The sequence below is a fragment of the Zalophus californianus genome, chromosome 4 (genome assembly GCF_009762305.2).
Source record: "Zalophus californianus isolate mZalCal1 chromosome 4, mZalCal1.pri.v2, whole genome shotgun sequence".
Lineage (NCBI taxonomy): Eukaryota > Metazoa > Chordata > Mammalia > Carnivora > Otariidae > Zalophus > Zalophus californianus.
This window is the reverse complement of record NC_045598.1, coordinates 40925799-40950905: the sequence shown is the minus strand read 5'-3', so window position 1 is coordinate 40950905 and position 25107 is coordinate 40925799. Positions and strand designations below refer to the sequence as shown.

The following is a 25107-nucleotide window of genomic DNA, read 5'->3' as shown; positions in this document are numbered from 1 at the left end:
ATATAATTTTTTAGTTATATATTATTTATATTAATATAATGTTTAATATATATCTATATTATATTTGTATTATATGTATATATATTTAATGGTCTTTTAATGTGTCACAGGTATATGTCTGAAAGTAAAGTTGTCCACCTGATGAAATAAAAAACATTACTAAACATCTTCTTGACATTCCATCCCTGTTAATAGTATTACCATCTACTCAGTTGCCCAAGCAGAGATTTGAGAGTCATCCTAAATTGTATCCCTACTTTCCCACCCCAGAGCTTCTGGGACATAGCAGAGTCCATCAGTTGAATGCTGAAGAAATGAATAAATGATTTGTCTCAAATCTACTACATTATCGTAAGATTTTGAATTGAATGGAAGCATAAACAGTCTAAAGGGGGGGTTGCCATCATTAGGACATGGATGTTTGAAGCCAACAGCCTGAAGTTACTCATTAGCATTTTATTAGATAAAATGCTAATTCCTTAGGTTTTCTTAGTCTCCATTTCCTAAACGATAAAATGAAGTTAATAATTATACTTCATGGGTTTGTTTGGTAGATTAAATGAGATAATGTATAAGTATTGTATAAGTAATGATAAGTATTTATTGTGTATAAATAATGATACACAATCTTACAATGATCATTATAAGTAATGATAAGTATTTATTGTGGTACCTATCACAGTAAATGGTAGCTGCTATTACTATTATTACTACTATTTTTTAGTTTAATGGTTTCTAAATCCTGACTAATGTTACTTGGAATATACTCTTTGATAGTTCCAAGTCAAATAGGGATGAGAGAGAGAAAATGAGAATGAGAATTGTTGCCAACTCTCTTTTCCTGGAAAGGATTCTTTCCAGTCTAAGATTGTTTTCTCTTCTTTTTAGTTTTTAAATCCTTTTGTTTGTGAAATGAAAGATGGACTTTTTTTTTTAAGTTAAGCAAATCTCTTTATGTTGTTGTTTTCTCTATGTGTGTTGGTTTTAATATATTTATTTAGTTTACTAAAAATAAAATCCTGGGCGCCTGGGTGGCTCAGTTGGTTGGGCGGCTGCCTTCAGCTCAGGTCGTGATCTCGGAGTCCCGGGATCGAGTCCCACATCGGGCTCCCTGCTCAGTGGGAAGCCTGCTTCTCCCTCTGACCCTCTTCCCTCTCGTGCTCTCTCTCAAATAAATAAATAAAATCTTCAAAAAAAAAAAAATAAAATCCCAACATCTGGAAACCAGTGAGACTCAGAGAGGTGGCATTACACACCTAAGGTCACAAACAGAACTTTTGTCCTCTTTACTTACACTCCTATATCCCTCTTCTTTTTCACCAACAAATAAAGTGTTTAGCCAGAAAAAAAGATTAATCCCACAGAACAGGAAAAATAGAAGCTTTCAAAATAAACTAAAAACCTAAGGGTAAATTTTTGTTCTTAAAAATTAAATGATAAATCACCCCTACTTCTAGAATTTAGTGATTATGATAAAGATAGAAGGACATCAGGTATTTTTAATATTTTGACTCACAGTGGGGTCTTTTTAGCATTTACTCCTTGTGAGTAGACATGTTGCAGACTAAAAGAATACTAAAGAAAGCAAATGCAGGTTACTCAGTTTCTACATATACTTTATTTTGTTTTGTAAAAGTTCTTTTTCCACTTCATTATAGATGGGATTAGTTCTGGTGCCAGAAGATTTTTTGCATGGAATATTTTATTAACTCCTAACTGAGGAAATGCAAAGTCTTTCCAACTCTTAATTAAAGCTTTATAACATCCTGAGGATTTAGAGGGGAACTTGTGGTCTCCCCAGAGCATCTTTGACTCTAGAGGTAGTAAAATGCCACGTAGGTCTTTATTTTTACAGGCGATGACTCAGGCTAAGCATACAGATGTTCATATGTTTTATTATTCTTAGCCTCTGCCTTCTTTCATGTTTCTTCTCTAATTTTCTCTATTTCCACAAATACAGGCCATGACTGTCTCTTCAAGGCCACTTCTTTTTTGCCTGGAAAAATGTGTGTGCATGAGCAGTGTGTATTTGTGTATAGTGTGTATATGTTTCTCTCTTCTCCCACCCCTTTTCTGTCCACAAGAAAGTAAAACCCTTTTTGGAAAGTCTTCTTGTCCTCTTTCACATAAATCTAGCTGTTGCTTTTCCTTTACTCTCTTTGAACTTTAATACTTACTGTGTAGCAGTTGTATACATATGTATCACTCAAACCATGAGTTCCTTGAAGGTGGGTGTTGTGTCTTATTCTCCTCTAAATCCCTAGTACCTAGCCTTGATGCTTAGTAAATGTGAGTGGATGAGTGGGTCAGTGAGTGAGTGAGTGAATGATTTGGAGACCAGCTTGAGAAAATGGATTCTGTATTAATGACCAACACCGCAGATTATTCATGAGTATCTCTTAAAGGTTTTCTGAGTTTGAACTTGATTATCTGATGACTTGTGCATGGGTCATGGAAAAAAAAATTTCTTCCTTTTCCCAGGATTCTCTGGTTAGATACCTGTTCTTGGTTATTATCTGTGAGCCTTAAAACTGGTTTCCCTTATTCCTTGTTGGTCAGCTGGTTATGCTAAGAAGTATTATGGTATCTGTTTGGAAGATCCTTAATAAGTAGACAGTTTCTGTCCCCCTTTTCTCTCAGTATTTTCAGTGAATATGAGCATCTTCTATTTATCAGACCTTTTTCTAGGCCTTGAAGATACAGTAGTGAACAAAGCGAAGTTCTCGTCTTCATAGGGTTTATATGGGAAAGATAGGCAATAAACAAATATGTAATATGTCAAGTACTGATGAATGCTATGAATTAAATTGGGATAAGGGGATTAAAAATGATACACCTAAAATGTAGCTTTAAAGGAAAAAAATACCAGGAAAAAAAGCTGTTAGAAGCATGCTAAAATAATTGATGAGTTATTTCTGATAATGAAATTATAGATGATTTTTTAAATTACGCTTTTATGTAATTTTCCGAAGTGTTCATCGCCTTTATTCTTGGGGAGGAGAGGGTGCCAGTGAGATCACATTTGCATTTAAAGCCTCATTCTGATGGTCTATAGCTCCTGTGTGATCAAGAGGAAGAAAGCCACCTACTGATTCGTCTCCGAATATTTCTGGGAATCCTCAGCACATGGTCTGGAAAAGTTCATACCCAGTGAGTCCTTCCAGTCTCTGGACAGGCCTCTACTTCATATCAGTCATGATCAATATCTGAGGAGGTGGTTGCCAAAGTCTTAATTCCCCAATTTAGGCAAAAGTCCTTTGTCATTCTTCCAGGACACATTCCCCAGTGTTTGGACCAATGCCGAATAGGTCGTTTTTTTCTGATGAAGAAAGTGTAGAAAAACTGTAGTAAAACTATAAGTAGCATATCTTTATATACAAATGTCATGTATTTTATTAATGTCTTTCACAGTGTATACTTAACAACATTTCAGTCAAACTTGACCTAACTCAACACCGTTGCCATGAGCGTTATAACTTCTTGTAAAGGCTGTGGCAGAGAAAAAGCATGAAGCAGATCTTTTATTTCCCTCCAGTGAAAGGAGGCAACTTCTTTTCCCTCATCACCTTTCTACCAGTCAGGAGGGCATCTGCACCCTGGTTGTGCCTCAGCTGCTTGTGGCATCAGGAATCACAAGGCACAGAGGAAGGAGAAAGAAAGGAAAGCCTAAAACAACACCCATGACCAGGCTGGGCCCAGGCTGTGGGACTTAGATATGTAGTTATAAAAAAGCATCTTCTATGGCTAACGCTGTAGAATTTCTTGTAACTCTGGACTTTCAACATCCTCTTCAGGCTCAGAGTTGTTGGTCTATTTCTAAAGGGCTAATTTTCTTTATGCTTCTTCCCACTCTCTTTACCTGCTTCCTCTGCCTCATGACTGTCTTGATGACAAAGCAAGCAAAAGTAACATATACCTTCTTGCTCCTCTTCAGTTTATGTCCATGGTGTACTGATTTTTAGAGGTGAAGGCACAATTTACACATTTAAATGGGTATGTGGGCACACTTTTGTTTTAAGACTGATTTGATGTAAAGATGACGATTTGAGGGAGAACAAGGAAAAATTTTCAGTGCCTCTTTGCTCTTTCTTAACCTGTCTCTTGCAATTCTCTTTCCCTTCCTTCCTTTGTTTCTTTCTATTTTCCTATATCAAGTAACAATTCCTATAAACATTCTTTGGCTTTATTGGTAGCCTTTATGCCTGAATAGGTGAAACCTATCTCAAAGTAGATCCGTTCATTCCAGCCAAAAATGTTAATCCATTTGGTAAGTACAGTGTGATGGAACAGATACTTCTCATGCCTGGGAGCAGGTTAAATAATTACTTTTGCAGATACTGTTCCCTCTGCCTGGAATGTCTTTATCTTTCCCACCTCGATCTATTCCTTATGTAAAACACCTAGCTCAAATGTAATAGTTTCTTTGATACTTTTTCTGATCCTCCCAGTTAATGACTCCTACTATGGCATTTTCATACCTCTCTAATAGCTCATTTAAGATTGTTTTATTATTGTTTTTTACATGTATCTCATTAGACTGTGAGATTTGGGGGGTAGGAACTGTATTTTCTTACTTTCTTAGATCTGATATTCAAGAAATGTTTTTGACCGTTCTTCTTGGATAAGCCTTATTCACTGTTTTTAAGGACTTTTCAATCTAATAATGGTGACATATCAATCACAGATAACCATAGTACAAACTAGAATGCAGTCAGTGCCACAAAGAAGAAAGAAATCACTGCCTGCTGTGGGAATTAGAGGTTTTCCCAGGCTTAGTGGATGAGGTGACATTTAAAACGCACCCTGAAGGATAAGTGTGAAATGTGGAATTAATGGAATCTACCTTCTCTTACTTCCTGATAGCTTTATTAAAAATAGTTTCAGTGCATGGGAACTATATTATTTGACATGTATTCCAAAGCCTTAAACCTAGAGTTAGTTTTCTTGTTTTTCATCTGAAATAATTCATCAGTTGATTTATACAAAAGAGTGTATTGTGTGTATGTCGGGGGGGTGGGTAGGTATCAATTTGTTCACTGGATTTAAGTCATAAATTCAGGAACTGATATTTAGGATTAGATCTTTTTCATCTGTCTAAATGTTACCAACCAAAAAAGGACATGAAATTTTGATGCCTATTGGATTGATTTTCTTTATTAATTTTAGCCACAGATCCCTTTGCTTCTGTTTTTGGAAGTGAATCATTTGAAGATGGATTTGCTGACTTCAGCACATTGTCAAAGGTAATCTGCAGTGATTAGTGGGAAGGTGAAATATACTGTGTTTCCACCAATGGAGCAATCCTTCCTTCCAATTATGTAACCCTGTCACAGACATCTCAACTTGATTTCAATGTTGATTTCAGATAGAAATGATAGATGTAATTCAAGTAGACATATTTCTATACATAAGGACTATGGTGATGGTACAGGTAATTATAATTTTCTACTGACAGGTTAGCTCAACAACTTCATGTTAAGAGTCTTCTGCCTCTTTAAATATATTTCTTCCAGTTGAACTAATTTATCCCCTGTTGACTGTTTGGGTCAATAGATGTAAAATTTGGGCATTCATGCCATCTTCTCTGCATTGATTACTTCATTTTATGTTCTGAGGCTCTTAGGGTTAGTATTTTTTTTTAAGATTTTATTTATTTATTTGACAGAGACACAGAGAGAGAGGGAACACAAGCAGGGGGAGTGGGAGAGGGAGAAGCAGGCTTTCCGCAGAGCAGGGAGCCCGATGCAGGGCTCGATCCCAGGACTCCAGGATCATGACCTGAGCCGAAGGCAGATGCTTAACCCACTGAGCCACCCAGGTGCCGCAGTTAGGGTTAGTATTAAGATAATGAATACACATAGTCATATGTGTATTCCACTATATGTCCACTATCTATTTTCCAGTGTAGCTGTAGGATTGATTCAGGCCAAAAGAGTAAAATTAGAGTATATGTGAAATTGTCTATATCATCGGTTCTCAGCTGGATGTTATTTTCCCTCCACCCTCACCCTCAATTATTTGGCATTGTCTAAAGACATTTTTGGGGCGCCTGGGTGGCTCAGATGTTTAAGCGTCTGCCTTCGGCTCGGGTCATGATCCCAGGGTCCTGAGATCGAGTTCCGCATTGGGCTCCCTGCTCCTTGGGAGCCTGCTCCTCCCTCTGCTTCTCTCTCTCTCTCTCTCTCTCTCTCTCTCTCTGTCTCTCATGAATCAATAAATAAAATCTTTAAATAAATAAATAAATAAATAAATAAAGACTTTTGGTTGTCACAACTGGGAAGGGGGACTATTCATATCTAGTATATAGAAACCAGGGGTGCTATTAAACATCCTACAACACAGTATCCAGCTCCCCACAACACAGGATTACATCCAGCCCATAATGTAAGTAGTACTGTAGAGAAACACTGGCCGAAAGAGATCTAAAGTCACAATGTCTGGGGCGCCTGGATGGCTCAGTAGGTTAAGCAGCTGCCTTCAGCTCAGGTTATGATCCTGGCGTCCTGGGATCAAGCCCCATGTCCGGCTTCCTGCTCAGCAGAGAGCCTGCTTCTCCCTCTCCCTCTGCCTGCCACTCTGCCTACTTGTGCTCTTTCTCTGTCTCTCTGTCAAATAAATAAAATCTTAAAAAATAAATAAAATCTTTAAAAATAAATAAATAAAATCACAATGTCTGATTCATTATAGAAAAGTGAATTTTTCATTATTAGAAAGGCAGAGTCTTCAGACCCACATTAAGACTTGTTATTCTAGGGGCGCCTGGGTGGCTCAGTTGGTTAGGCGTCTGCCTTCGGCTGGGGTCATGATCCCAGGGTCTTGTTACTGAGTCCCGTGTTAGGCTCCCTGCTCAGTGGGGAGCCTGCTTCTCTCTCTCCCTCTGTCTGCTGTTCTCCCTGCTTGTGTCCTCTCTCTCTATCTCTCTGTCAGATAAATAAAATCTTTAAAAAAATAAATAAAATTTTTAAAAAAGACTTATTCCATGGGATTATTTTGCTTTTAAAAACTGACTTTCACCTTGTCTTTAATGTTTTTCAAGATGCCATTTTCTTTGTCATTAGTATTAAATTTTTCCTATATTTAAGTGCATTGGGAAGTGTGGAATCAGTATCTTTTTTTCTTTGATTATCATTTGGATCAGATACTCATTTGAGGAAAAACATATAGTCCCTTTAAAGTGGACCTCAGGTGGTTTTGTACTGCCTGAAGCTTGAAAAACTTTTAATCCAGAGTTGGCTTGTTTTGGTATGATCTGTTGCTTTAGTAAGTAATGATGTTATAATCACTACTCATATAGAACAGTTTTTTAAAATACTTATCCCTTTTGGCTTCAAATGCAAAGGTTAACATGTCAGTGCTCTCAGAATTGAAATAAATAAAGCTGCATAATACTGAAGATCATTATTGACCATATATATATTTTGGTTGGTATAATTTATATAACCATATATACACATTTCTTTTCAAACAAAGGTCAACAACGAAGATCCTTTTAGTTCAGCCACATCGAGCTCTGTCAACAATGTGGTCATTAAAAAAAATGTGCTTGAGGAAACATCGGTCAAAAGTGAAGATGTACCCCCAGCACTGCCACCAAAGATTGGAACTCCAACAAGACCCTGCCCACCACCACCTGGTATGAGAGTTGGTATCTTTCCTAAATCAACTGAGATGCTTTTTCTCTTTCTGAAAAATACTGGTGTGAGCCTTATAGACTTAAATAAAGGGCTTTCAACAAAACAAGTCAAAAACCATGGCAGAAGCCTGCTACTGTCATCTGTTCTCACCTCAGTACAGAATGACAGACATGTGCCTAAAAGGCCAGCATGTGTAACGTGAACCCCTTTTCTGGCGAGAGCTCATTTCTTTTTAAATCATTTTAGAGAGGGCAGTAAATAAAAAAACAGTATCAGTGAAATGGCTTGCTTTCTGGAAACTCATTGATTACCATTTGCACAACAGTTTCCTTCATTTTGGTGCTTTAAATTAATTTCTGTAAAAAAGGTTAATTTGAAGTCCCGTTCTTTTCCTGACCAATGTGAAGTCTTCCTTAAATCTTTTAATGTGAAAATATATGGCCTTTTTGGTATCCAGAATTCAGCAACATAGCAATTTAAAAGAAAGTATTGTTTTTCTTGAAGGAAAATAATATTTTATTTACCTAATAAGAGACTCCTTTATTTTATAAAAGTAATTTTTTTGTCCAGGAACACATTCTTAATGCTTTTTAGTGTTTTGTTTTTAACAAAGATAGTAAGTTCACGAGAAGTGGCTAACAGGGCAATCCCCTGAGTAGGTGTAGTGCTGCTAGGCTGTTCTGTGAGAAGATACGTCTGATACATGGTTATTTTAATAGTCATGTATCATTCCTTGGTAAATTTTTAGCCACAGTAGTTACAGATTTTTATGCTTGCCTTTCATAATCACCTCCCTGTGGTAATTCTTGGGCAGATAATTTTTCTCTTTTTTGACTTAAAGTGTACTCAATTATCTGTTGAAAAATAAGGTAAACAAATTAAGTGACTTCTGTCTCTTAAGGTAAGTAGCCTATATCATATATTGCCAGAGGCTAAGGTTGTCAGAATATATTAAAAAACAAATGAGCCAACAAACAATCTAACTAAAAAATGGGCAGAAGATCTATGATTCATCAGTTTTACACAATTCACAGTGTTCACCATAGCACACACACAAAAAAAAGACATGAACAGACATTTCTCCAAAAAAGCATACAAATGGCCAACAGACACATGAAAAGATGCTCAACATTACTTACCATCAGGGAAATGCAAATCAAAACTACAATGAGATATCACCTCACAACTGTCAGAATGGCTAAAATTAAAAACACAAGAAATAACAAGTGTTGGTGAGGTTATAGGAAAATGGGAACCTTCATACTCTGGTGGTGGGAATTCATACTAATGTGGCCAGTCTGGAAAACAGTATGGAGTTTCCTCAGAAAGTTAAAAATAGAACTGTCCTAGGATCTAGCAGTCTCACTACTGGGTATTTACCCAAAGAATACAAAAATACTGATTCAAAGGGATACATGTACCCGATGTTTATAGCAGCATTATTTACAGTAGCCAAATTATGGAAGCATCCCAAGTAAGTGTCCATCAATAGATGAATGGTGTGTGTGTGTGGAATGGAATATCACTCAGCCATAAAAAGAGTGAGATCTTGCCATTTACAATAACATGGATGGATCTAGAGAGTATAATGCTAAGTGAAATAAGTCGAAGAAAGATGAATACCGTATGATTTCACTCATATGTGGGATTTAAGCAACAAAACAAATGGATAAAGAAAAAAAGACAAACCAAACCAAAAAGTAGACTTTTAACTATAGAAAACAAACTGGTGGCTAGAAGAAGGGTGGTGAGTGGGGGGGTGGGTGAAATAGGTGAAGGGGATTAAGAGTACACTTACCATGATGAGCACTGAGTAATGTACAGAATTGTTGAATCACTGTATTGTATATCTGGAACCAATATAACACTGTATGTTAACTATACTGGAATTAATTTTTTTTAAATAAAAAATGAGTCAATTTTAAGTTTTATACGTGTATGATGCCAATAGCAAAGTTATTTTTAAAATCCTAAGTAAAATAATATACTAGTATGTTAAGTAAATCTAAGGGTCTTCAGCAAAGTGAGTATATATCACTATAGAAGTGTTAAGGAAAAAAGGATGGTTTGTTGGAGAGAGTACTGGACTGGGAGCTTAAAGATCTGGGTGTTAATTCTGGATGTCCTCAGACTCGCTCTTTGATTTTGAGTGTGTAATTTCATATGTTTGGGCCTCAGCTGTCTGAGCTGTTAGATGGTGGCAGTAACTCTAATTTGCCTACCTTCCCAGGAATGTTGGAAGGATCTAATGAGATATGAACATCTTTTATAAGCTGCTACGCTCATGGAAAGACTGTTATAATTGCTATTACCAGTTTAACACAATTTAGGAAAAGTGCATATTTGAAAATATTTTAACACGTATATTTATCATTTTCTTTCAAGAAGTACTAAGTTAAGACTTTAAAATTGGAGAACTTGAGAATGGTGATGAGTTCAGCAAGGGTACACTGTTGTTTGGTCAAATATGAGTTTATCCACAACCACAAAGATTTATATCCCAGACTTCAAAACATTCTCTTTATTCTTCAATTAGAAATATTGTAGATGGCAAAAGTGTGTGAGGTTTTTCAAGGTAATTCTTAATCGTGTTCCCAGGTGTTATATATAGATCTAGAGACAAAAATCAGAAGAATATGGTCATTTTTTAAAGGTCATTTGCCCTTAGTGTGCCACTGGTGGACAGCTGTGTCAGGCTGAGGTTACAACAGCAGAGGCCATTTCTGTCTTTATTTTTGTCACCCTCATCCTGTTTCACCCTCTCCCTCTCTTTGGGAACATACTGCTTTGGGGAAGACAAGGTTTACACTCTGGGCAAAAATATGATTCCTGGCCCATTCCCTTCCCCTTTGCTATTTTTTCATTTAGCTACATAGAGCTGGAATGTATTTGAGAGATTGTGTGTGAAAATTTTGAGGACAGACTGTTGATGTAGTCATTTAAGACCATACTAAGAATGTATATTTTAGGCACTTACCTCCATTCCCCCAACCCCAGTTCTTTAGTGCTGTCTGTGTTCATGTTCTTGTGCGTTTGTTTGCCCTATTTGCTGGTTAATTGTAATGATTTTGATCCAGGGAAAAGACCCATCAACAAATTGGATTCTTCTGATCCTTTTAAACTGAATGATCCATTTCAGCCTTTCCCAGATAATGATAGCCCCAAAGAAAAAGATCCTGATATGTTTTGCGATTCATTCACTTCTACTACTACTACCACTACCAATAAAGAGGCTGACCCAAGCAATTTTGCTAACTTCAGTGCTGTAAGTACTGTGAATGGGCTGTTTGGGGGAAAAATCTTTCCATTTACAGTTTAAAGAGTTTTCAGTGATTACTTTGGAGTCTGCCAAATTTGCATCATTTTCAACTAAATTTACCAACTTACTAAAAATTATCTAGATTCCTCCCCAACCAGAATTTGTTTCTGTTTTGATGCTTCTGACATTGTTCCATTGCACAAACGATTTTAGTAGTCTTAGTCCTTGTGATGTCTATACCAGTTGTTTTGCAAACCCTTCTCTTATTCTTAGTAAACAATATGAATAAAATCTTGACAGTTACTATTTTGCAAATTGTTATGGATGATGGGCCATTAGAGAGTCATTTGTCTACCCACTGGATGAATAATGGCAATAATGAGCTTGTGTATTTGTAATTGTGTATGTTTGTTTGTGTATAAAGTTTTGATGATTTCTGGAGACCTGTCGGTAACTATTATATGAGGGGATAAAGCCAGGGATCTTTGAATAGAAAGCAAAACTCTGGTTTTTATATAGTAGCGTTTTTAAAATGTAAATGTCGATTTTATGAAGTAAATACAGTTGGCAAGAGCTAAATAGTCTTGGGGCACCTGGGTGGCTCAGTCGGTTAAGCGTCTGCCTTTGGCTCAGGTCATGATCCCAGGGTCCTGGGATCGAGCCCTGCATCGGGCTCCCTGCTTGGTGGGAAGCCTGCTTCTCCCTCTCCCACTCCCCCTGTTTGTGTTCCTGCTCTCGCTATGTCTCTCTCTGTCAAATAAATAAATAAAATACTTTTTTTAAAAAGAGCTAAACAGTCTTTAATTATTTGGACGGTTCTAATTTACTAACCTTCCGTATTTACCCTGCATTCTCCCAGAGCTGACTAAAATAAATTTTTTCATTTCATCCCGTTGTGGTATTCCTCTATATGACAGGACTTCAAACCAAGTAAAATTTTTTTATTTAGTGTCTCTCAACATTGCTGTTTTAGTTAGACAAAAATATTTCCCTGATGTAACATTAAGGTTTATGGTTTTATTGATGTTAAGTATATGGTTTTATTTAGATCAAGTCAAAAAGTTCTCAGTGCCTGCAAAAATCTTTATAATGCATTAAAAAATAATTTGGTCCACATCTTGTTTATTATACCCAGTACTTCTTGTTTCATGTATAGCAAAATCAGCATATTCTTTGCTACATAGTTTTTCTGTACCCGAGAGCAAGGATAAGGTAGGAAATCACCAGTGGGATTAAGTTGAAGTGATTGATCATGTAAGGATGCTCCCTGAAGTTGAAGTAATAAATGTTACATTAGATTAAAAGGCTAACCCTCCCGTTGGTAAATATCCTAATTCACCTTAAGCATTTCTACTTTCTAAAAGTGATTTAATGTTTAGTTTTATAGACTATTTTTTCTTTTTTTAAAGATTTTATTTATTTACTTGATAGAGAGAGACACAGCGAGAGAGGGAACACAAGCAGTGGGAAGTGAGAGAAAGAGAAGCAGGCTTCCCGCAGAGCGGGGAGCCCGATGTGGGGCTCAATCCCAGGACCCTGGGACCATGACCTGAGCCAAAGGCAGACGCTTAACCGACTGAGCCACCCAGGCGCCCCAGTTTTATAGACTTTCTATCAGTAGACTACAATAATTTTTAAAATTAAACCACATTTAATAACTGGTAAAACTAAATGTGTTTTCAGGGAAAAAAAATTAACAAGTAACGGATAATACTATTCCCAGAGTCCTGTAGGTGAAACAAGTAATGAATGTTCTTTGTAACAATTATTTTCCTTCCTTTCTTTTTGTTTTACTCATTAACTTACGTATTTGTTCATCCATCTTTTAAATGACAGTATCCCTCTGAAGAAGATATGATTGAATGGGCCAAGAGGGAAAGTGAGAGAGAGGAAGAGCAGAGGCTTGCCCGACTAAATCAGCAAGAGCAGGAAGACTTAGAACTGGCTATTGCACTCAGCAAATCTGAGATATCAGAAGCATGAAGAATTCTCCTGTCCTTTGTCAACCATACAATATTCTTCTTCCTGAATACTGAAGCTCTTTACAGTGTGTATCAAAACTACCTATGAGCATGGGAATACAAAAGGTTTGAGATTCCTATAAATGTGACAAAAGTTTGTTTTTGTTTCTTACTCCATTTCAGATTTGTCTTCCGGCCCCCCTCCCCCGCCCCCGTCAAAGCAGTAACCCAGTCAGACAACATCACCTGTGCTCCTGTTCTGATGTGTATTTACTGTGAGCTTCTGCCTGCCTGTGCTCCTTTTACTTGTAAAGCTAGAGTACCCAAGCTTCTGCCTTCTGGAATATAGAGAAATAGTTTCATCCCTGTGCTACCTTTGTTCTATAGTTACTCTGATGATAGCCAGTGGGTTTCTTAAAGTTTGCAGTATTCTTTGATTTGAATAGTTGAGGGAGGGGAAGGGAAAGAACATCCTATTTCTTTTATGATAGTGCAAATTGGCTAGTTTAAAGCATATGTTTGTATTTCCTTATAATTAAAATACTGTTCAATTTGTTTTTATAAGAAACATACTTTGCATAAATTGACTCCACTATTGAAAAAGGGATGCTTTAAGGTTGAACCATTATAGCTTCAGACTCAATCTTTTCCTAAATAAAAATGTTAAAGCCTCATATGTGAAACACATTTTTAAAAAATTTTCTCTGGATTTAAAGAATTTTAGATGAACAGATACCTCTCCATAATTTTAAGTACTAGACAGTGGAGAAAATGTATCACTTAACTATACCCATCAGTGTAAGGTAAGCAAAAATCTAACATAGCAGTTGTTCTGCCATTGCTCTGGCACTGTCCCCTTTAGTCCATGGTAGGTTTATTTTTGTACTTTGCAGAAGAAACTTTAGCATGTGAGAACTGGAAGGTACTTTAAACTTTTGTACATATATTTTTTGTTTTCTTTAATGAAGGCTCACTTACTTGAAATGTAAAAACTTTCACCGAATACAAATGGGAAAAGTGACGTGTATTAAATCATATTATTGCTTTTTGTCCATCTTTGTGTTTTAAAATAGTTTATTCTCTTCCTGGTTTTTACCTATAAAATTGGCAGGCTAGCAAAAAAAATCTTGTTTTTTTTTAATTGAGAGAGAAGAGACCTGTCAAATTGTCAAAGCTCTTCATGTGTTAAAAGTCTATCTCCTGTAAAACTGACCTAGCAGGCAAGCTGAATTTGAAATAGACTGTGATGTAGGCTGTAAACTGTGGAATAACCTTAGTTTTCTTTTAACATCAGTTACTGACTTAGGTAATGTATTAAATACCAAGATAAAGAAAAATGCACCTACAAAATAATTAAAAGTCTCTGTGGTCACCAAGTCAAGGTGGTATTGATCTGTGTTAATCAGAGTAACTTATTGCCTAGTCTGTGAATAAATTCCAAAATATCCAATTCATTTCATCTTGAAATGGTGCTTTTTTTTTCTCTCCACACACAATTGGACTGCTGCAGTTTAAAGCAAACTTACACCACATTCTTGCACAGCTAACTTTTTTCTACTTTTATAAATTGAAACATTTCAGCATAAAAGTCCTACATATGAAGCAAGGGCTGAATCATCATAAGGCTCTAATTTTGATAAACTAATCCAGTGGCCTGTGGATATACTGCAAAAAGTTGATTGAGAAGGTAGTGTTGGGAGCTGTGATAGGTAGTCGTTTCGGGGTTTTTTTTCCCCTTCCCCTTATACTTCAGGATAAAGGTAAGTTGACTTGAATAACCTTCTTTTGCACTGGGAAAATGAACAGATGTTTGAAATGCTTTTAAAATATATTTTTTTTTAATTAAAAAACCACTCTGGAAAATATTAAATATCTGTAACTTATAAACACCAACCTTCAATGTAATAAGTGTACCCTAATCTTATGTATGTTTAACTGGATTACACAGATTCTTATCTTTTGTTAAAATATGTATACTCAGTGGACCAATATAATATTAAAGTATGTATATATTATATAAATATATATATCGCTCTTTCTCTCCATGCTCACTTGTGGAGGATGAATGTTTTAGCGTCATTTGTGATTCCATTTTACTGGAGATGGAAATGACTTAGCAAAGACACCCCCGCCACTCGACCCCCACCTAGTAGAGACCAAGCCAGGTTCCAGCCCAAGTGCCTCAGCTCTGAGACCTGCTCTTCCACTACCAGCCTGCCTCTTGTATGTCTGGTCTTAAAGGCAGCCCTTTGGGCCTAAGTGGCAACAGAGATCAAACACAGTAAACCTGGGCTCTAAGCAAGAACTGATGTTCTCAAAGAAAATGCTGATTCATCTCAGCTTCCTGAGAAGGTTCCTAGCCTTGTAGAAAGAACCCAGATCTCAGAGTATTATGAACAGGCATCTAAATTCTGGCCTTCCCATCTGCTCTGTGACTGTGGGTACGGCTCTTAACCGCTCAGATAACAGTTACTTCACAGGGTTGTTGTGAGGATTAAAGATGATGGATATAAAGTCTTCATTCCTGTGACATGGCAGATACTCACTAAGTCAGGGCTGTCATGTCTGTGTTTGAGAAGACAGAAAAGGTAATACTACATTTTAGGAAAGTGTGTAACCATGGTTAAAGAGAATATACATACGTCAGTCCTTAAAAGTTTGATACAGAACATGGGGCGCCTGGGTGGCTCAGTCGTTAAGTGTCTGCCTTCAGCTCAGGTCACAATCCCAGGATCCTGGGATCGAGCCCCACGTCAGGCTCCCTGCTCCTCGGGAAGCCTGCTTCTCCCTCTCCCGCTCTCCCTGCTTGTGTTCTCTCTCGCGCTATGTCTCTCTGTGTCAAATAAATAAAATCTTAAAAAAAAAAAAACTATCTAAAAAAAAAGTTTGATACAGAACACTTCATTCGTCACTGATTCTGAATAAAACTCACATAGGAGGTGCACATGACACACACATATTCAGCACTATTGTGTTTTGTTTGAATTCACTCATCTAGCCCTCATAACAACTCTTGTGGTGGGTGCTTTTCTTTTCCCCATTTTACATAATTCCTGTTTCAGATGAGAACATTGAAGCAGAGAGAGGTTAAGTAACTTGCCTGAAGTCACATACAGCTATCAGGTTGTGAAGCCCAGATTCTAACTCAGGAGTCTGGCTTCAGAGCAAGGGAAAGAATAAAACCCTCTCTACCTTGGGGTTGTTATGAGATTCAAAATAAGATAAGCTTTGGGAAAATGATTCGTAAATGCCGTGTGCATTCTAAGAGCTTGCCTGGCAGGCAGACTGGGGCTGGGGTTAAGATACAGACTCGAGGGTGACTGCTTGGGTTAAGTCTTCACTCTGCCACTTAATTGGCCTTTGTGAGCTTGAGTAAATTACTTAATCCTCTGCCTCATTTTCTCAACTATAAAAATTGGAATTATAAAAGGAAATACCTAATAAGATTGTTCTGAGGATGAAATGAGCTGGTATTATCTGAAAAGTTTAGAATAATGCCTAACATAGCTCTAGACAAACGATGGTGATGAGGATGAAGATGAAGGAAAAAGTGAACAGGAAGAACAGGAAACAAACCTTGAAGTTTAAGAAACCTGGGATTGAATCCCAGCTCCTGACTTTATCTTAGGAACATTTCTTCACTTCAGACTCAAATATTCTCACAAGAGTTGTTGTTCCAGTTAGAGTGTATGTAAAGGTAAGTATGTAAAGTGCCTGCCGCGAAGTGGAAACTTTAAAAATATGAGTTCCTCCTTCATGTACTCTGCTCTGGGCACCTGCTAGTGTAGCAGTGGTGCCAGGCTCCACGGAAGACACAGATGTGAGACATTCTCTGTATTTTCAGATAGAAATCTGAAGATGAGACTGGTCATTGATAACTAAGGATTAAAAAGTATGTAGTGCTAAACGCTGTGAAGAAGACAGAAATGTAATCTCCAAAAAGGAGAGATTCCTCCACTGGGGAGATCCAGGAGGGCTTCTTGGAGGAAGTATTAGCTGTGGGCTCAGAGGCTGGGTGGGACTTTAATTCCAAATGGGATTTGACTGGGCTCTGGGCCTATAGGAGGCCAGGCTTCTGAGGCCCTGTGATATTCATGCCTGTGAGCCCAGGAGGAAGTTGGCTATCTGTAATGCCAATGCTGCCAAGCTGGGTAAGGCTCTGCAGGCTGAGGGATTTGGGCCCCTAGGTGCATGTAACTGGAATTTCCAGATCTGGAGACTCTAGCATTGTGGTCAGATAGGCATCATTTTCGGGCCCTGGTTGATCTGCCAAGACCATGACATGAGTTCTCAGAGAAGGGGAAAGGTCGTATTTTCTCTGCTGCCTACCAAGGAAAATTGAGAGAAACTGCCCAGTAATCCTTGAGGCTTCTGCCCCCTGCTTTGCCCAGGCCTCCCACTCCATGCCCAGCCCACCTGCAGACCTCAGGCTGGATTAGGGGAAAGCGTCAGATGGGGCAGACAGACCTGGGTGTAAGACCTAGCTCCACAGCTTAGTCTCAAGAGAAGTCAGTTTTCCCCTTGCAGCCCCAGTTTCATCAACTGTAAAATGGGAGTAAATATTTAATAGGATGAAATTAAATGAGGATTTGCTTCAAACACCTGGCTTAGGGCTTGGCACATTAGAGTATGGCTCAGACTTGTCAGAATCAGTCACCATTTAGTTGACACATGATTTGTGTTGCCCAAGTGCCTACAATACAGATCCAGCCCAAAAGGAGACAGAAATGGTCCCCTTAGTCACCCTGCCCCGGCCCCATTTTCAACCCCCATCCCTTCACTGAGAAAAGTCTCCAGGGACCCCTAAATCCATCCTTCACACTGGACCTGGAGTGATCCTCCTCAAGGCGCTCCCTGCTCCTAGTCCTTAGTTGAGCCTCCTATGGAAGCCTCCTGTCCCAGAGCCTTGCCTGTCAGCAGCCTCTACTCCCAGGCCAGACAGCTCCTGCCTACCTCGCTGCTCCCCTACCTGCCCCCCAGCCGCTCCTGCAGGTCCAAGCCCCAGACTCCATCCATTTGCGGCCCTGGCAAGGCAGGGTTATGTACTTAAGCAGAAGAGAAAGGCGTTGCTGACACCATCGCCCCTCGGCTCACTGGACCAGACCAGGACTGGAGAGGCCCGGGGCAGGTCTTGGTGCTGCCACTGGCCCTCCGTGTGGTCTTGAGACAAATCCCTGGGCGTCCTGGGGCTCAGCTTCTCCTCGTGACTAGTGATGGGTCTCGACGGCTCTGGACGGGAATGGGCTTGCCCTGGGACCCCAGGTCCACTCCGGGGACACCGACGTCCCTGGCAGGCAGGGAGGCGCCCGGCCGCGGCGGGGAGGAGCCGCCGCGCCGGGTCCGCCCCGCCCGCCGGGTCCAGGCGCCGCCGCTGAAGCCGCCGCTACAGCCCACGCCGCCACGAGGGGCCGCCCGCGCCCCTGTCCGAGTCCGGCCCGCGTCCATGGCGTTTCTGACCGCCAGGAAGGGGGCGGCCTCCGGGAAGAGCCACAGCAGGTACGGGGCGGGGACGGGGACTCGGCGGGAGGCGCGCGTGGGAGAGAGGGGCGGCTGCCGGCAGCCGACGGGAGGGACAGCTGTGGGGGTACAGCTGGAGACCGCAGTGCGCGGGCTGCTGGCCGGGGGCTAACGGCCGGAAGGCCGGGGCGGGGTGTGCAGCCCAGTGCGTCTCACACCCCCACGTGCCCGCTGCTCGCGTGTTGCGGCCCCCGGCGGGGCTGGGCCTGGGGACGAGGGATGCGGACCTCCGCTCCCCGGTCGCCCCCGAACCCCGCTTCCGGTGCCGTCATCTGCGCGCTACCTGCGAGGGTACCCAGGTGAGCTGGCCCTCGGGCGGGCTGGGAGTCAGGTTTGGGCAGCTGAGTCAGCCCTCAGGGGTGCTTGTCACGTACCTGGTCCTCCAGAGCGCTGCATGAGCGGAGCCATGGGCACTCTTTGTGCTGGGACAGGTGAGAGCAGGCACACCATCCGACCTCAACCCTGGGTTGTCCACATCTGGGGGCAGCACTGTGGGGGGAAATCTTGGGTGTCAGTGCTGGTCCAGGGAGGAATTATGTGCACCACAGCTCCTCCAAGGTCAACCCATCAGGGATGTCATTGTCTCCTGTGTGTTGCCTCCTCCTCCCCAGCTGTCCCCACCTCCTGGATGAGTTGGTGTCTCCAGATGTGTTCCCTTGAGAAAGAAGAGAGGGAGCAGTCCTGACCTCTCTTCTGAGCTTAGATACCCAGTTCCTTTCCTTCACATACTTAAAGTTCACTCTCCATTCTCCCTGAAGAAGAGCAATCCAACTGCCCTCCCAGCGCTTCCATCTGACTTTCCTGTGAGCACCTCAAACTCTGCAAACCCCAAATCACATTTCACCCCTAAACCTGTTCCTCTCCCTGTGTTCCCATCTCAGTGAATGGCATAGTCATCTACCCTGTTGCTCAAGCCCAGAATCTGGGAGTCATGCCTTTCGCCTCCCTCCCTTATCTCCACCCCAGTCTCCGAGTCCTGCTGATTTTCTCTCTTTGGTGTCTCTCAAAGCTGTTCATTCCCCTTTGGACTATTGCAGTAGCCCCTAACTTTCCCCGTTCCTCCAGTCTTCTTTCCATTCATCCTTCAGACTGATCTTTTCTAAAGCACAACCAGACCATGTCAGTTTTCTGTTTTAAAACTTCCACGGCTCTCTATCACCTAGAGGTTAAAGTTCAAGGTTCTTGAGAGAGGGTGTGACCTGCCTAGGCCCATTTCCCATAGCTTCCCAGTGCTCGCTCTGGTCCAGCAACACCGACCACTTTATAGTGCTCTCACAACTGTGCCAGGCTGCTCAGGGTTGCCTCTGCCTGGAATGCCGTCCTCCACTCCTGACATTCACATCGGTAAGACTCAACTTCAGGTGACCTCTTTTCGAGAGCCTTTCTGACCCCACCCTTGAGTCAGACTCAGGGGCTTTCGGCATCTTTGCTTCCTTCTTGTGGTTCTCATTCAGTCTTTTAACAAACACTGTTGAGCACATACCGTGCTCCAGGCACCGTACTAGGTGCTGCGGATATCACATTACCTCAGAGACACAACTCCCTGCTCCCAGGAGACCATGTTCGAGTGGAAAAGACAGACTATACAAATAGGCAAACAATGCTGTGTGAAGCTTAAAAGAGGGCCATGTAATAGACAATAAAAATAGACCATTCCCAGAGCATTCCCAGAAGTGAGGGTAGCACATGTCAAAGGGTGAGGAGCAGAAAGGAGGTCCTTGAGGTGAATCAGTGTCTGATAGGATCCAGGAGGCAGGCTGCCCCAGAACAGGGCAAGGAGTTTGGATTTCATTGTGTGTCAGGAAGCCACTAGAGGGCGTCAGGGAGAGGATTTACATATTTAAAGATGACCCTGCTACCTGAGGAAGAAAGGATTTTGCTGGGGGACAGACCATTTCAACACTGAATCGGGGTCACCTTTTTCTGTCTCCCCACTACACATGCGGAGGGGACAGGGGCTTAGAGTGTGCTTCGGCTTTGATGAGGACATGAAGGGACAATTTCTGAGGAAGGTGAGATCCCCTGGTTGGGGTAGAAAAGAATGGTTATGTCCGGATGAATTTCTTGCCTGAGGCCTGCCCTGCCTATGAGAACCTGGTTATGCTCTGTCCTGTAGGCACCAGGCACCTTCTGAGTTTCAAATGTGTGTATGTTGCTGATGTCACAGTGTGGAGGGAGGTAGGGAGACCAGAGGGGGGGCTGGCGTGATGATCCAGGATGGATGTTGGGGTGTGGATTAGGAGAATGCCGGGGCAGCGGGGGTGGGGGAGTGGGGTAGAGGGGGAGGCTAAGGAGGAAGAACTGCTAAGTGGTGAATAGACAGGCTGAGAGGTGAGATTCAGAATCACTAATGATGGAAGGGAGGTGAGAGACAGTGAAGAGGAGAGGAAGAAAGAAGTCTCTAGCCAAGTAGAGGAACCTGTATCCTCCGTGGGCCTGGGTGAGGGAGTATATGGGAGGGCCTGAACACATGTGCCTTTATACTTCAGGTGGAACTTGCTGGACACAAAAACCCAGAGAATACTCCCAGTTGTCCCCACAAAGTCTCATTTCTGAGGCACAAACCCAGGTCTCCATTCTCCCAGCTCAGGACCTGTGACTTCACCCTTACCCCTCACCCACCACACTGCCTGGTCTCTCATAGCATGGCCAAAGGGTGAAGAGCTTGCCCAGCCCCTGGTCTGCCACTTACTGGCTCTATGGCCTTGATTCAATTACTTGGTCTGTGTGAACTTAAGCTTACTCAGCTATAAAATAATAGCTACTCACTGAGTGGTAGGAAGACCTAGTGAAGTTACATCGGAAAGGACCTCACAGACAGCCACTGGGGCATATTTGGTGTGTGTTCACTTCCTTCTTGGCAGTGGTATGAGGTAACTAAGGTATTCCCATTGAACAGAGGGGATTCTGAAAGGTTTGGGAGTCAAGGGTGGGATTCCGGGCATGAGGATGGAGAGCCAGGAAGTGTTAGGAGAAAGAAATGATGCCCACACATCTTACAAAGGGGACTGCCACCTACTCATGCTACAAACGGGGCCCCTTCCTAGCCAAACCAGTAGCACCCCCCCCCCCCATGGCTGCTTCTGTAGGAGGCAGCACCAGGAGCAAAGGGGAAAATGTAGATGGGTAGATGGCTTTTGGGAGAGTAACTAAGCAGCAGAGCTGCTGTGGGGGGAGGGGCCTCTCTGAGAATGGAGGGGCCCAACCAAAGAGGCCGGGGTCCTTGGGGCTGCGGTCAGCTGCCCCAGTTTCCTGCCCTGCGTTTGAGCCTGAGCTCCAGGAGCTCTCAGATGCCTCCAGGTAGGCAGTTTCAAATTTGGTGACTGGAATCCTGGAGAGGCTTTGGGGTTCCTTCCCTGGGACAGGATCCGGACTGGAGGCCAGGGCTGAGTGTTCACCTCTGTGAGTCTCAGATTCTGTGAATTAAGGCATTTGTGAATCATGAGACTCGGGATTTAAAATTGCCATGCTCTACGATATTGAGGTTTCTGATCCCAGGGTTCTGATCTACCTTCTGCTGTCCAGAGCAGCTGCTTGGGGTATGAGAGGGCTCGGGTGTGGGAGGCACACTGCAGCCTTCAAACCCTCTATCTCTTGGGAGGATGCTGTGGGAAACCCACAGGTCACCTTTGTCCCTTTTTATCAGTTACAGAGGGATTCCGACTTGGGACATTTTTGGTCCTGTCTTGAGGTCAGTTGGAAATAGATTATGTAGGTTGCGATGTTAACTCTGCCAGCATGCCAGTTCCTGATTTATCTCCAAATCTGTGATTTGCTTGTCCTTCCCCTGAATATTTCTGCTGCTCAGTTCAGTTTCTCTCTGCGGTCAGCTCCATTCTCTCCTAATGCTCACCTACTTCTTCTCCATTCTGTGCAGGCATGGCTGCTAGCAGCTTCCAAGCTCAAGTCCTGGGACAGTAGTACCCTGAGCCGCACAGGCAGATTTTGGGTCCTGACTCTGGGACTTTCTGGCAGTATGACTTTGGACAGGTTATCTAACTTCTCCATACTTCACTCTCCTCATCTGTAAAGCGCGGTTAGTGTTAGGACTTGCCTCACAGGGTTGTTGTGAGGATTATATGAATTCTTTTATGTAAAGCACACAGTGCCTAACACATAGTCAGTGTGACCCAGGAGTGTTACTGATTATTGTCATTAGTGCCCCAGGCCAGAAGAGGAAGGGGCTCCTCCACCAGTCTTGTTTGAAAAAGCTCAGGGAAATATTCCAGTTGACCCTTCCTTCAACCAGTCACTGTGCCCTGACAGGTAGAGTCAAATAAGAGGCACCTACGATTCTGCCAGTGGGGCTGGGCAGGAGGGAAGGAGAGGCAGTACCCCTAAGAACAAGTTGTGGGGGTGGGGCATGATATTGTAATTAACCGTGGCCAACAGGAGGACCTTAACATAAAGTCATAGCTTCACGAAGTACCCAAAATATGATTTGCTTGGACCCTCCTCTGAGGGTCTTCCAGTTGTTGTTGCCACCCTGGGAGCTGGGAACTAGTCTCTTGTGGGACTCTCTTGCAGTTGTGACTGCCGGCCCTAGCCCCATTCTCAGCCTGACTACCACCACCTGGGGGGGCAGGGCTTACAGGGCAACAGTCCCTGAAGCTCGTCACTGTATCACCCCAGACCAAGGGTGGGACAGACCCTTCTCCTAATTCCTCTCTAGCTTGACCTAAAACCAATCTGTAACTTTTTAAAACGTCTTAGGAAGCAAGGAATGAGTAACAGAAGATTTTTAGGATTCTACGGCCCCTTGCCAAGCCCCTCAGCCATCCTGGAAGGAGCCTAACTGCAAAACTTCCACATCTGGAGGGCCTGGTGGATGTCTTCCCACATCTTCCTTCCTTCCCACTTCAGATGAAAACAGCAGTTCAGAAATCTATTGTATTTAGGTAAAATCCTTCCTACTTAGTGGCTGGATTTGTCCCATGTACCCCAGGAGGACAATTATATTAGGACTTATGACTGTGAGTGGGACATCAGGTGCCCTATCCAGGTAACCCTGAGCCAGATGCTCCATACCTTGTGAGTCCCTTTTTCCCCACGAAAGGAAGTTTGTCCCTGCTTGTTCCCTCCCATAGCCTCAGGTGTCCCTCTCCCTCCCTTCCGGAGTCTACCCTGGCAAGACCCTCCCCCTGCAAGAATTCATCCCTAGCTAAGAAACACCCTCCCCCAGAGAGAGCGTCTAAGTCTCAGAATGAGGGTAACTGCTGTCTTTCCAAGAAAATGGGTGGGTGGGTACTTCCTCTACACCTGTGTGACTGAAGGGCACACCCAAGCGCTGTCCCTGAGTGCAGGACAAGCCAGTCAAAGAGGGATGACCTCTCCACAGGCTCAGTGCACAGCACTGCACTCAAATCATCCCCCTTCTCCTTCACTTGCCACTGCTCCTTCCAGCCCAGGCTTCTCTCCGCTGGACCCTCTGAACTAGGCCCCGGCCTCTACAACGGCCCTACTGCCTGCCACCCTGTTGCCTCAGTGATCTGATAACAGAGAGATCTGCCCTTGGCCGAGCCCTGATTTGACATGCCTCACCACCTTCTACCCACCTCAGCTCTGACGGGGGAGGTCTTCTTGTCTCCAATTCTAATAGATGAGGAGATGGAGCCTCCTTGTGCTTTCTCAAATGCATACACATTGGGGTTTTCTTTTTAGTACTACCTTTGTATTCTGCTTTTTAAATATTTTCCCACCTTCCAGGAAACTCAGTCATGCAACAATTACTGAGCGCCTACTGCGTGCCGGGCACTGTTCTGGGCACTGCAAATATATGAGAGAACAAAACTGAAAAAAAAAAAAATCCCACCCCTGTGGAGTGTAGAATTTAATAGGTAGAGACAGAAAATAAATGAATAAGCAGAATATTCAGGAGGTAAGATAGAAAGTGCTATGGAAAAAATACTGCAGGATGAAGGAATAGGGAGGATGAAGGCAAAGGTTCCATTTTAAATAGAATGGTCAGGGAAGTCCTCACGGAGAAGGTGACATTTGAGCTGAGATCTGAAGCCATTTGGTGGAGGAGTAATCATGTGAATATCTGCAGGAAGAGCATTCCAGGCAGAAGGAATAGCAAGTGCAAAGGCCCTGAGGTGGGAGTGTGCCTGACATATTTGGAAAAAAGCAAGGAGGCCAGAGTGGCTGAATATGAGAGAGAGAGTGAAGGGAGATGATGTCAGAGAGAGAGATGGGGGTGCAGGTCATTCAGGGCCTCGAGGCCATGTGGAGACTTTAGCTTTTGTACTGAACAACATGGGGAGCCAGTGTGGGGTTTTGAACAGATGAGTGACATGATCAGATCAAATGGGTCTGGTTCTGTGTGGAGAAGACAATAAGGGGACAGGGGTTGGAGCAGAGAAACTACTTGGGACACAATATAGTAATCTGGGTAAAGAAATTATAAAATTTAAATATCTGCAGAATATTTGACCCTATAAATTCACTATAATTCACTGAAATAATTCTTTATTGTTGGACATTTAGGTTATTACTAGCTGTGTCCTTATTATAGAAAACACTGTGATGAACATCTTTGTACCAGCAATCTTTATGTTTGTGACTATTTCTTCAGACATATTTGTGGTCTAGGTGTATTGGGTCACCTTTCTAAGGTTTCCAGTCCAAAATTCCAGTTCCCCTTCTGAAAGATGGTGCTGCTTTCTACTTCCCGTGGCAGTGTGGGAGGTAGCACATTTGCCATAAAGGTATGTGGCAGGTATCCAGTGGATGTCTT

General features: G+C 42.2%; 2 protein-coding genes across 7 annotated transcripts in view; both read left to right on the top strand.

Moving 5' to 3' along the window:
* Positions 1–14308, top strand: part of EPS15 (epidermal growth factor receptor pathway substrate 15) — a 140409-nt gene extending 126101 nt beyond the window's left edge. Inside the window, exons 22-26 of one of the 3 annotated variants that reach the window (XR_004820008.1) lie at positions 5167–5243; positions 7471–7633; positions 10712–10899; positions 12730–12940; positions 13038–14308. Coding sequence is in view for 2 of the 3 variants with exons in the window: in XM_035727006.1 (XP_035582899.1) it covers positions 5167–5243; positions 7471–7633; positions 10712–10899; positions 12730–12876 (575 nt within the window). In the remaining variant the exon portion in view is untranslated. Of the gene's footprint in view, positions 1–5166; positions 5244–7470; positions 7634–10711; positions 10900–12729 lie in introns of all 3 variants that reach the window. The other 2 variants (XM_035727006.1, XM_035727007.1) reach the window with 2 other exon arrangements.
* Positions 14309–18219: 3911 nt separating this feature from the next.
* TTC39A (tetratricopeptide repeat domain 39A) overlaps positions 18220–25107 on the top strand; it is a 52814-nt gene continuing 45926 nt past the window's right edge. Inside the window, exon 1 of one of the 4 annotated variants that reach the window (XM_035726972.1) lies at positions 18220–18350. In XM_035726972.1, the coding sequence (XP_035582865.1) occupies positions 18298–18350 (53 nt within the window). In that variant the 5' untranslated portion in view covers positions 18220–18297. Of the gene's footprint in view, positions 18351–18589; positions 18671–25107 lie in introns of those variants that run through there. The other 3 variants (XM_035726981.1, XM_035726977.1, XM_035726971.1) reach the window with 3 other exon arrangements.